The sequence below is a fragment of the Sorex fumeus genome, unplaced genomic scaffold, assembly GCF_029834395.1.
Source record: "Sorex fumeus unplaced genomic scaffold, SorFum_2.1 ptg000029l, whole genome shotgun sequence".
Lineage (NCBI taxonomy): Eukaryota > Metazoa > Chordata > Mammalia > Eulipotyphla > Soricidae > Sorex > Sorex fumeus.
In genome coordinates, this window is record NW_026606086.1 from 5,613,758 (window position 1) to 5,626,282 (window position 12,525).

Genomic DNA, 12,525 nt, shown 5'->3' on the forward strand with positions numbered 1-12,525 from the left:
CTGATAATTCCATCTGTCATTCAGTTGTAACAAGCAACATGAAATAAATTACTTTGTGCCTACTAAGGGGGCAGGCCTGGGGGTGGTCAGGAAGACGGGGACGCTGTGATGGGACTGATGCTGGGACACTGTAGCCCATAGCAACCGTATTCTGAACGACTCTGATGTTCAGAGAGATCGTTCTGTAGATTATGGTGTTTTAAAGAAGTTTGAAAAACATGACTCTTTATTTTGAAACACATGACAGAGTGCAGAGAGAGCCCCACGAGCTAAGCACCTGCCGCAGGCTGACTGTTGGGTCCGTGCTGCAGGGCAGGCACCAAAGCTACCACAGAGTAATAATCAATGACAACACTATGTCTGTACTTTCACACTGGCCAGCAGACTGCGAGACTTAGAAGGCTAAGAAGAGGTCTCAGGAGAACGGATTCAACACTACTGCAGTAGCTCAGGAGTGTTCACGTGGCTCTTACCATTGACTTGCCAGATGTTCACCATCTTTTCTAAAGCCCCAGCCAAGTATTTGCCACTGATACTCCAGGAAACAGGTGAGAAGCTCGGATCACTGGGTGAGCCCAGGCTTTCTTCAATGTCCCCTTCCCTAGAACAAGAAAGGTCTGTCTGAATTCTCATCCTCATTGTCCAAGCATATACTAAATACAAATTCTCAAATAAGGGGTTTACACTAGGATATATAACAACAAACTCTTATGCTCCAAAAGCTTAGCCAGCAGTATTTGCCAAATGTGTACACCGCCCCCCCCACACGCCCACCCACATATGCTGGTTGTCACCATATGGAAAATATAGAATTAAAAAAGAGGGATACTTAGAATATTCATCATTTAATACAGTGCATAATGGTCTGTACTCAGATCAATGATTCTTGTTTGCAACATCTTGAGAAATTATCAGAAAACAAGTATCTAAAACCAGAAATGTGGCTCAAAAACAAAGTACTTGTCTTATATGTATGGTTCGATTCCTGGCACCAAGAAATAGAAAGAGAGAAAGGGAAAGGGAGAAAGAGAGAAAGAGAGAAAGAAAGCGAGAAAGAGAGAGAAAGTGGGGGGGAGGGAGAAGGGAAGGATGGACGGAAGGAAGAAAGAAAGGAAGAAGGAAGATGGAAGAAAGCAATCTATATAAAGGCAGTATAGTCTATCACCAACGACATTTTAACTTCAAAATGATCCTTGAAAAGTGAAGAGAGGGGCTGAAGAGATAGCACAGCGGGTAAGGCATTTGCCACTTGTAGCCAAGAGGCCCAGGTTCGATTCCCAGCATCCCATATTGTCCTCTGAGCACCGCCAGGAGTAACTCCTGAGTGCAGAGCCAGGAGTAACCCCTGAGCATTGGCTGGGTGTGACCCAAAAAGAAAAAAAAAGTGAAGAGAAAATTAGTCTGTTCTTTTATAGAATTGCATGTTTATGTTGATTTAACCCGACAAGTGGACACTGAGAATCAGAGACTGCATTCCATGGTCTCCCACACAGAGCTAAGTCAGCACTCACAGTCTGTTGAACACGCAGGTCTGCTGCAGTGAGTACTGCTTCTTGGTGACACTCCACACACGGATGGTCCCATCATTGCCACTTGTAGCCAAGAGGCCTTTCTTATTACACCACACACAAGTCATAACCTAGAAGGGGAAAAGCCCACCAATGTGTAAGCAGGACTGGATTCACATTTGAAACAATGCTATCAAGTTTTAAGATTCTGACCATACAGATGTAAGCTCGGGGCAGCTATGCCTGTGCCTAAGAGCTTGCTCTCTGTTACTGTCTGCCCGGGCTACTTCTGGGACCCAGTGACCGAGAGGTTGTTTCCTGTGATGCCCAGTGTCAGGTCCAGATGGCTGAGGTGGGATCAGGGGGCACTAGTGGCGCTGCTGGAGAGCCGTGAGGTGCCAGGGGTCTGGGTGCATCGGGATCCCACGTGCTGAGCACCTCTCCAGGCACCGAGATGCAGCCTGCCCGGGAAACTCCTACGGAGGAATCAACAGCCATGCCACCGCCTCAAACAGAGTGACTGCAGGACCCGTCCTGACGCAGCACGTGTGGACTCGGGGTTCTCCAGATGGGCTGCAAACAGGAGCTATTCCTCAGACAGCTTTGCTTTACTTCATCTTATCTTTGATTCTGGGCCATACCCAGGGGTGCTCAGAGGCCGTACCTGGCAGCCCAGGGCACCAAATGCATTCCTAGGATTTGAACCAGGGGCATGGTCACGGCTGCATAGAAAATGCCTTAACTGTCTCCCTAGCCCTGAAATATAGCTTTAACGTACATGTGTTTGGGACCAAACTCATTTATTTGAGATCTGTTTGAATCTCTGCTAAACACATTAAATTAAAATATGTTTATTCGGTTAAGGTTACGTATGTCAATATTTAAATGCTTTCTAATATAAATAACAGACTAAGAAGTTAATTGACAATTAAATAATTAAAGTCAGCCTTACTTCCTAAACTGCCCTCATTCAGGGTTAGGTGAAAATAATGACTCCTTTTCTCTTGCATACAAATGCCATCTTTGTGAGGTTATTTATTTCTTTGTTTTTCTCATACTGAGAGAGAAATTCTACTTCCTCTTGCCAGCTGCTGAGAGTGGCTCCATGTCAGCTGCCCCCATTCTACAATGGGGCTGTAAAGAGGGGGGGTCTGCAGTTCCCTGAGGCCGGCCCTGTGGGGCATGGGATCAGTCAGGCCTGGGCCATGGGCTGCCTCACAGAGGCTGGCGGGATGCTGGACTCATCTTCAGTGAAAGGGCGTCAGTGGCAATTGGGGAGCACACAGGAACCCCCTTTCCTCTGGAACAACTCAATCCCTTGACGAGGAGCAAGGATGTCCCCACAAAGATGAGTGCATTTGACTCAGTTCCTCCCCACTGCAGTTCCTTTCTGACTTTCCCATACACTTTTCCATCTTTCTGAGTCTGAGAATCTTTGCACTCCTGAGAATACCGAAGCACTGGTGGCCTGTCGCCAGCCCAGAGCCCCAGACCCCGATCTGGCCTCAGCATGGAGTCTGCTCCCCCCAGGCCCACGCAGAGAATGGCACATACTGCTCAGTGGGGGTCTGTGGGCGTCTGAGTCAGAGAGGGACACTGGACTGGCGTCACCCCATTTCAACACGGTGGGTCGGCTGGGAGCTCGAGGCCAGTACGTACCCGGTTCTGATGCGCCTCCAGCTTGATGAAGGCGCATTTCCGGAGGTCCCCGCCCATGTCTGCGAGGGTCTGTGGGGTGGCCTGGTTGTCGCGGTCGTGCGCGGCCAAAGTGCGCACAAGTTGCTGGGCGGCCCATTGCCGGTGCTGTGAGGACAGCCTGGAGGACAGGCAGCAAGCTGCCAGGGCATTGGCCAGCTCCAGAGGGCCTACAGCGGAAGGATCATGGGAAGGATGGGCATACAATTGGGCAATTAGACCTGCTTAGACAAAACAATGAGATGACGCCCGGTGAGAATCGGTGATGGTGAACAGCAAACATGGGTCAACCCACATCTCCTAAGAACACTCAGCAAGCATCTCACTAGCACACATGCAGACGGCATTCCTCTCACGCCAAATCCAGATCTGAGTCAACACAAATGTATGCTAATAATCATGCAGCAGCTGTCTCTGCTCTAAAGTCCTAGCTTCTTAACGGTGGCTCACAACTCCAAATTAGTTTATAAAATCATGGAACTAAATGTGGGGTCTGCAAATAATCTGGCGACAGTCACAGGATTTCTAACGAGCAATGACCAGAATGAACCCAGATTCAATCTGTGTGTCTATGGTATTTCTGGCTGCACTCGCCAAAGTTGAAGTTCCAGCCCGCCTCTGAATGACACACAGATCAAACATGTGCAGACACCACTAAGGCCAGACAGAGGCAGCCGCTAAGGCCTGGAGAACTTCTGGCCAGAAGGTCCGAGAAGTCATACCATGTGGTCTGGCTGGGGTACCCGGGGGACATACACATGTGCTTCTCTGGCTACTTACAGCCCATCTGCCTCTTCTGAAGGGCCAGCACGTGATGCTATAAATATCCACAGGCCCTTGGCAGAAGAAAGGTTCCCTTACTCCTCCACTAAAGAGTAAGAGTTTTTGCCTTTGATGCTCCAAAGTGCTCTCCATTGCCAACTGAAAGAATGGGCCAATAAATCTAATGGCTGGGACTCGGGGTCTTACGAGTGCGGCCCTCTTAAGCAAAGAGGGAACTAGCACTATAAAGCCGATCAAGGACATCTACTATGGCGATAACCTGTGAGGGCTCAACTCCAATAAAATAATCAAACCAGTATCTAGTTGTTTTCATGCTAAAAAAAGAATCCATGCACTTCTTTCATGACTAAGCTTAAGAATGCTATGCAATTCATCGTATTTATAAATCTGTACGATTTGTCACATATGGCAATGCAAAACACATTCATAAAACTTGAATTAAACTGACTAGAAGACCATAGTCAAGTGCTCTGGAACTCACCTTTCTTTTCCACTTCTGACTTGTCATAGTTAGGCCTCAGTTTGGCCCCTTTGTCTGCGAGTAACGCGACAAGGGCCTGGGTCACAACAAAGTTCGGGGAGGTGACAAGCTTATTCTCCTCGGCAATTCCACGGAGGAAGCTGGGGAGAAACTTGCGCTGAATCGGGTCATCGACAGTCGTCAGGTTCACGCCTGTCGCAGCAGAGATCAAGTTCTGCGGAGGCAACGTGAACAAACACCCTGAATCTCCGGCACACTCTAGAACAGTCTCCCCTCCGTGGGCTCCCGCGAGGCCGCTCACCTGTGTGCACAGCTGCACCAGCAGCTTGGCGGCGCTCGGACTGTTGGAGGCCAGGCAGCCCACCGCCGTGCTCAGGTAGGCCAGGCAGGAGATGGGCTTGCTGGCCTTGCTGTGGCCACCGCGGGAGCGCTCGGCCGTGGCAGCCGGGGCGGAGGGGCTGGTGGAGAGGCCGGCGCGGCCCGCAGCAGCCAGGCACATCAGTCGCACCAGCGTCCGGATATCCGTGAGGCCCAGGGACTCGAGGCCCGCAGCGAGGCTGCAGCTGGAGCCACTGCAGGGAGGGAGACATGTCAGGCATCGCAGAAGGCGGTTCCCGACCTGCAGCCCCAAACTGATCGTCTGTGGCGCCAACAGCCAGGACAGAAGGCAGACGGCTCTGTCGTTAGTCACAGCCTCCAAAGAGACTCCCCACCATTACCTTGATCAATATTGTGGGACATTGCAACATAGCTAAAATACTGGGTTGTAACACAGAGGAAGGCTGGGAAATCATGAATTTCCCCACCCTCAAATCACCCTTGAAGCCTGCCCCCCCTTTCACTAAGCTCCTCAGAAACACTATTCTGGTTCCTAAAAACACAGATTTGTTTTGCCTGCTTTGAAACTTTACATCAAAAGAGGCGATTATGTATTCTCTTCCCTGGGTTTTCCTCAGCCTCAGGTTTGGAGTTCAGCACTCAGCCAGGGGCTGCGCCGCTGCAGTGACCACCCAGTTCACCGACCCTGGAGAGGACAGTCAGTGGGTCCCAGCTGGGTTCTGATGAGGGGCAGAGCCAGGGTGACCGCTCGTGCACCTGCACGCCTGTGTCAGCGTCTCTGTCCAACACACACGCGGAAGTAGGCGTCTGCTCAGAGTCCGCCCCCAGGAGGGTCAGCTGGGACTCGGCCTTCACAGCAGGAACCGACTACATTTCCAGCAGCAAAGCAACAGTGCTCGGATCTCTCCCACCCCTGAGCTTCCCTTCCCCTCAGCCTTTGGCAGATGAGCAGCAGACTCAGCTGGTTCTTACGGTCACCCTGAGCAGTGGAGAGGGTGGGGACCTGACTTCCATGTTCACCGGCCCTTGGACCTCCTTTGTGGGGGTATTACTTTGTGTTTTGTTCAGTCTGAAGAGGTTGTCTGTGTGGTTTTTTTTTAAATAAATTTACAAAAATTTACATATTTTGTTGATTAAATGTTATTGTTTTCTCCCATTAGTCCCATTTACTTCAATAGTTAAGTTTTTTAATGACACACTGAAAATAAATTTATAAAATACATCCAAGTTGTCAATCTTTTTTTTTATAGTAACTGTCATTTGTTAATTTCTTATTTTTTTGTTGTTGCTTTTGGGGCCACACCCAGGCTGGTGCTCAGGGATCACTCCAGGTGGGCTTCAAGGATCACGTGGGGTGCTGCAGATGGAACTTGGGGTGGCTGAGTGCAAGGAAAGTGCATCACCCACTGTACTATCACTCTAGATCCCTAGATCCCTTCTGGTTTTTTTCTTCTTTTATTATTTTTTGGGGGGCATCCCCATCAGTGCTCAGAATTTACTCCTAGCAGTGCTCAGGGGACCATAAGGGATGCCAGAATTGGTCACTGTGCAAGGCAAATGCCCTCCCTGCTGTTCTACCATTCTGGCCCTCTTTTGTTCTTTTCTTAAGAAATTTCTACCAAAAAAGGAAGAAAAATGGACAGAGAAAATATACACACAAGTAAAAACCACAAAAAATTTTTTTTAAATGAAATTTTGAATCAATAAATTCCTGCGCCTGAGAGATGATATAAAAGGGAAGGCTCAAGTCCAACCAAGTCACTCCACGACCCCCAGGAGGTCTCCTGAGTCCCACCAAGAATGATCCCTGAGCACAGAGCCCCTGCTTAAACAGCAGGAAATGCTGGGCATGCCCTGAAACAAACTCTGCCTCCCACAGCCCCCCAAAAGAATGAATTCCTCTGCACGGCCTTACAGAAACCGCTGACTGGCCAGAATGGACTTATCTGCACTGCCTTGTAGAAACTACTGACCATTCACACCAGCCATCAGTTTCACACGGGGCGGGAGTGGACACACAATGTCTCCCATGTGAGAAGCAGAGAGAGAAGCTTCTCCCCACTGCTCTTCTGGACACACAGCTATCATCACTCAAAGCACAAACAGGGCTTATCTGTCTATTCTGGTCAATTTCTGGGCCAAACACTCTTCCTATATTAATTTTGGTTAAAATAGGCCTTATTTACTTATTAAATAAATGGAAGTTTTTCTTTCGGGGTCCTCTGCCTTTACAAAATAACTATTAATCCTGTATAGTCATTTCTTCAATGAACTGCCTTTTATGCATTCTCAGCTCATTTCTTTCTTTAGTTTTTATGTATGGATTTTCAGTGACACGTGCAGAGCATGTACTATCCCAAGGCATGGCAGCGGCCTCTCCTCCCCGGCAGGAAGACAGTGAGCATGCGTCAGAACTCTGCAGAAACACACACCTGACCAACTCTGCAGAAACACACACCTGACCGTGATCCCAACACTTGTGGCCCCGGAAGCTTCCTTCCCGCCCCCGAATGGCTGTCTGCTCCCCTACAGAGCCCGGCTTCACAGGCTGAGAGCAGTGCTGAGTACCTTCCCATTCTCGCACTCAAACCCAACGCATAAAATCCCGGGCCTGCCCGAGCCACTCACCTGACGGACAGGAGAGACAGCGCCCTCATGACCATGGTCCTGGCCAGGAGGACCTGGGCAGCGGCCGTCAGTCTCCTCAGAGCCACCACTCGGTCGTGCGGGTTTGTGAGGGCGGCCGCCTGCTCGCCAAGCGTGACCCTCCCAGAGGAGCTCTTCTCCACAGAGCCATGGCACCCTGGAGGGCACAGGGACGGCACTGGTTACGTCCGACGTGGCAAGGGAAAGAATATTCAGAGAGCTCACCGTCATGACCCTTGGCATTTAATCCAGGGGTCAGATTGTAGAAAACATGCAAAACTGTGACTGTGTCACGGGGGGGGGGGGGGGGGGTTGATAGCAATGCTCGGGGGGCGCAGGATGGCACCTGGCAATGCTCAGCCCAGCAGGGAAAAGCCCGACACTTCTGGGGCTTGGCGAGGTGCAGTGCCCTGTGCAGGCTGGGTGTGTGTGTGTGTGGGGGGGGGGGGGGGGGATTGGGGAGGGGATCTAGTCAAGGTCACACTCGAGCCCTGAGCCTCGCGCACGACAGGCTTCCTCTTAGTCCCAAAGTCACTTTATCTCATAAAAGCAAGGGAAAAGCACTGGGATAGGGCTGCAGACATGGGTGGGGGGACGGAGGAAGCGTGTCAGCCCCGGCCTGTGCCTGAGAACATCAGACTGACCAAACCCCTGCCGATGAGCGCCGTGGCTTACCTATTTGCATCAGCGTTTCCTCCATGCTGTTGGTGGCCGTCACCATCGCCACCGAGGCCCCCAGCGGGTCACTGTCGGGGAACTGAACTGGTTCCGGCACAATGCGTCGGTCATTTAAACCAAGAGGTCCAGCAAGTAATTCAAACTCTTCTTCACCTGTTAGCTTTTCATCCTCATCGACATCCAGCATGTCCCAGTCTTCTAGAATATAAATAAATACAAGGTTCATGAAAATAAACTGACATGCCAGAAACAGCCACGGAAAGTTGTGGCTCGGAAACAGAAGGGCGGAAGCCCAGGGCCCACAGAGTGGACAACAGCGCCACCTCCTGGATACCTAAGCAAAGTGTCCCCAGTGGCATCAGACCGCGCACGGGAGGTGCAGCCCGGCTCTCTGAAGGGCTACCCACTGTCACCACCAGCTCTCTGAAGGGCCACCCACTGTCACCGCCGCTGAGGGCAGTGGCAGCTGAGACACGGTCGAGAAACTGAGGTCAACAAGGAGCTGTCACCACAGTCATAATCATCAGACACTCCAAGAAATTAAATGCTCCAGTTAAAAACATTCTCCATTCAGTTTCTTTTTCACTTCACTCAGTAAAGATATAAACTGAACATGTAATATATTCTTTTCCTTCTTATACAAATGTATATGCCACGTAGAAATTAACATTACGTGGCAAATCTCGTGCGGACTCTTTCCATTGATTTTTAAAACAAACACCATGACTATCCAGCTACCTTAATCTTTTAATGGAAAGTTTAATATGTACATAAACATAGACACACGTGAAGGCCAATTTTAGTAACAGATGTTAAGCAAACAACGTATACAAAAAAAACAAGTAAAATAAAGAATCTCTCAAAACATCTACCTTCATATACACTGTCCTGCTTGCCAATTAGATCTGGAGCTTGTCCCTTGTACCTGCACCAAACATGAAGAATAGTGTGTTTTTATATAAAAGTTAGTACTCAAAAATGCAAATTAAGCCATTAGATTATTTAAAGGTCATTAATAAAGCAACACAAAATTAAAAAGTGTCTCATTATAAACTCAGGTAATAAAGATAACAGGTATGTAGGATATACACATGTGTAACAAAATCAATGGCTTCCTAATTACTGGCCATCTATAATAACTCTTAGTCAAAACCTATACCAGAACGCCTTAAGGTTTTTTTAAAGACAAAGGGCATTTACTTAGGATCCAAGAATCACAATTCAGGCTGCTCAGATTCAGGGATCACTGTATCACTGTCCTCCCGATGTTCATCGATTTGCTCGAGCGGGCCCAGTAACGTCTCCATTGTGAGACTTGTTACTGTGTTTGGCATATCAAATACATCACGGGTAGCTTGCCAGGCTTTGCCGTGCGGGTGAGATACTCTCGGTAGCTTGCTGGGCTCTCCGAGAGGGGCGGAGGAATTGAACCCGGCTCGGCCGGGCCGGCTGCATGCAAGACTAACGCCCTACTGCTGTGCTATCATAGAAGACCTAAAAAGGATCCTGCCGTAAAGTGTCAGTGGTTGACAGTAAGAGCCCAACTCCTCCACTTACAGAGGAACCGCTACTCAAAGACATCAAAGGGTAGTATTCAACGAAGATATCTTTTCTTTGTTTGCTCTGTTTTGGAGCCACACTTGGCAGTGCTCAGGCCTTACTCCTGGCTCTGCATCAGGGATCCCCTCTGGGGGGCTCAGGGCACCAAATGGGGTACTGGGGATTGAACGCGGGTTGGCCACGTACAATGCACCCTAACACAGTGCTATCTCTCCAGCCTTACTCAATCAATTTTAAAAACAGAGAAAGTCTGTTTTTCTAATGAAGACAAAGGTCTTAGTCAGAATGTCAAGCTTTGGTGAAATAACAGCAGTTCACTCACTTCCTGAGGCCGAGGTGGGCCGAGTCCATGGGATCTGAGCTGCCCTGGCTCCCCCTGCCCGCTAGGCTCCCGGCTCCAGGGCTCATGAGCTCCCCCGTCCCAGCAAGGGGAGAGCCGCCATTCATCTCCTTGTGCAAGTGAGATGCTGTGCATCTTCCTGCAGAGGGTGTGCAAGTTCAAGGTACCTTTCCGAGCTTGTCGTCTTGGATTTGGTCTTCAGCGCTAAGTACTTCTCCCTGCAGCTGCCACAGAGCAGGTAGTAGGGGTTCCCACTGCCGCACTCCCCACCGAACCAGCCGTCCACATAGGAGCCATTGCTGCGGTAGCCCTGGCGGTTGGCGCTGCGGCCGCAGCCCGGGTGGTTTCTCTTCATGTGCTGGTTGAAGCTGGCGACGCTGCACTCGCACAGCTCACACACCACCACCTCCTCCCTGTCTTCAGACTCGCAGACGTGCTGCGGGGAAGATTTCAGACCACGCTAGTCAACTGCACGTTCCTCGGAGCAGGAATCAGAGCTACTGAATTAACTGCTCTGCAGCAAATGCGGGAGTAGCCGATGATGCTTATTGAAACTACATGACAGATTCCTCTCACGTCAGGACTCACACCACCCAATATGAAGGCTTCCCTCCCCGTCCACATGGCCCCCTCTGCCCTCTGGGCCCCCAAAATATTTCAAGGGGGTCACAGGCAAGAGTTATGTCAGTGTGGGGGGGGCACAATGCAAGATGAGGGGCCAGCTGGTAGAACGGGGGGCACAGGAATGAAACAAGGTTAGAAGGGCCCAAGGCAAAAGAGAATGAGAAATAGCACTCTAGCTTACTGTAGCTCTAGCTTACAGCGAGTAATGGAGAAGAAAGCGTTAGTAAATGCAACAACACATCCCCGCCTCAGCGATTCCTCCTCTCAACCTCCCAGTGAAAAGTGCTTTTTGTCTGGTCCTAACACCCAGGTCTACTGGAATACAGCAGACCCTCCTCACTGTCAGGTTTGAGCGTTGCAACGGTCCTGTCTCTGGCTAAAAAAGCATCATGCTGAGTAATGTGAACACAGAAACACGCCAGCTACCCTGGCCCTGACAGAGGCATTCACCAGATCAAGGAGAGAACTGGTTCCAGCCTTCGGATACCAGGAGAGCACAGAGCCATACTGTAAACTCCAACAACACGGTACTGTTCATGACCTTTGCTACCAGAAATGAATTCTACTACAGCACGACTCTCACCCAAGGAGGGGAGAAGAGAACCACACAGAGAACGAGACTTTTCTCATGAGTTAATCAAGCTGCAGGCAGATGAGCTGTAGTTAAATGAAGCAAATGATCTGGGGACATTAGGGAAGCACTTCCCCAGTGTGGAGATGGGCTGAGAGGCGTGGCAGACAGTGGCAGGCTAGGCAAGGCTAGAGGCAGGCAGGAAAGAAAGTCAGGCAGCCCCCGCTGCGCTCACACACACCCAGGTAGGCCAGTCCAGTACCTCTGGGATCCACATTCCCAGAATATCACTGTCACTGCTCAGGTCTTGTCCAAACATGGCCTCCATGGCTTCATCGTCAAGGTCGATTTCGAACTCCTCGTCTAGGTTAAAGTCGTAGAGCGCCCCTGGGTCCTGCTGCAGGGACATCCCTTCCCTCCGGCTCTGATTCCTGTGCGCCTGCACGGAGCGGTACAGCCCCGCTCAGAACAAAACAAAGAGGCATTTTATTCACATGTACGAAGCGTTTCCACATGTTCTGCAATTCTCAGCTGTCGTTCATGTAAGGAAGAACCTGCCGAGGCTGATACACTAGACTCGGCCATGAGCAAAAGCTGCAGCTATCCTAAATGCTTTCTCTTGTGCCAATACTTTATGGACGGATAAAGGGAAAATCCTTCAGTGTAAACATAGGCCATGATTCTTTGGGGCTTGGCTGGTTTTTTATTCTCGGCCCACCCGGTGGTTCTGGAGGGTACTCAGCCTGCAGCACTCATTCCTGACAGTACTCAGGAACCACAGTACCAGGGCACCTGGAGGGACCTTCGACGGCCACATACAATGCACCTTGACCCCTGAACGATCTCTCCAGCCCTAGATCTGTGTTTTCAAAAAGCAGATATTTTCATTATACATTAAATATATGCCCTATATATATTTCTAAGAAAGTTTTAATTTTTCTGCTTCAAAAAAATTAATCTTTAGATTTTAATATTTACTTTTTGGCTTCTGGGCCACACCTGGCTGTGTTCAGGACTTAACTCCTGGCAGTGGTTGGGGACCCATATGGGGTTTATGGGGTTCCAAGAACTGTTTGCAAGGCAAGCTCCCTACTTTCTGGCCCCTTGGTTTTAATATTTCAAGGACAAAACTACTTTCACAAATAATGTACTCTAGTTTGGGGTTTGGAAAATATGATACGTATAACTCACACTTCATATACCCAGAACATAATGCCTGAAGTGTTCACTAATATAACGAGCAAACCTCTTTCTGCTTATCTAGGGCTTCATGGACTATTGAGTACTTAGACCCACAGGA

The 12,525-nt window shown here is 49.6% G+C and overlaps 1 protein-coding gene across 1 annotated transcript in view; it reads right to left on the reverse strand.

Moving 5' to 3' along the window:
• Positions 1-12,525, reverse strand: part of HERC1 (HECT and RLD domain containing E3 ubiquitin protein ligase family member 1) — a 161,069-nt gene that overhangs the window by 36,358 nt on the left and 112,186 nt on the right. The window contains exons 43-52 of the mRNA XM_056115813.1: positions 11,467-11,687; positions 10,198-10,466; positions 9,003-9,055; positions 8,128-8,328; positions 7,435-7,609; positions 4,769-5,039; positions 4,468-4,681; positions 3,168-3,424; positions 1,512-1,639; positions 474-601 (exon numbers count right to left, since the gene is read on the reverse strand). Coding sequence (XP_055971788.1) covers positions 474-601; positions 1,512-1,639; positions 3,168-3,424; positions 4,468-4,681; positions 4,769-5,039; positions 7,435-7,609; positions 8,128-8,328; positions 9,003-9,055; positions 10,198-10,466; positions 11,467-11,687 — 1,917 coding nt within the window. The remainder of the gene's footprint in view (positions 1-473; positions 602-1,511; positions 1,640-3,167; positions 3,425-4,467; positions 4,682-4,768; positions 5,040-7,434; positions 7,610-8,127; positions 8,329-9,002; positions 9,056-10,197; positions 10,467-11,466; positions 11,688-12,525) is intronic.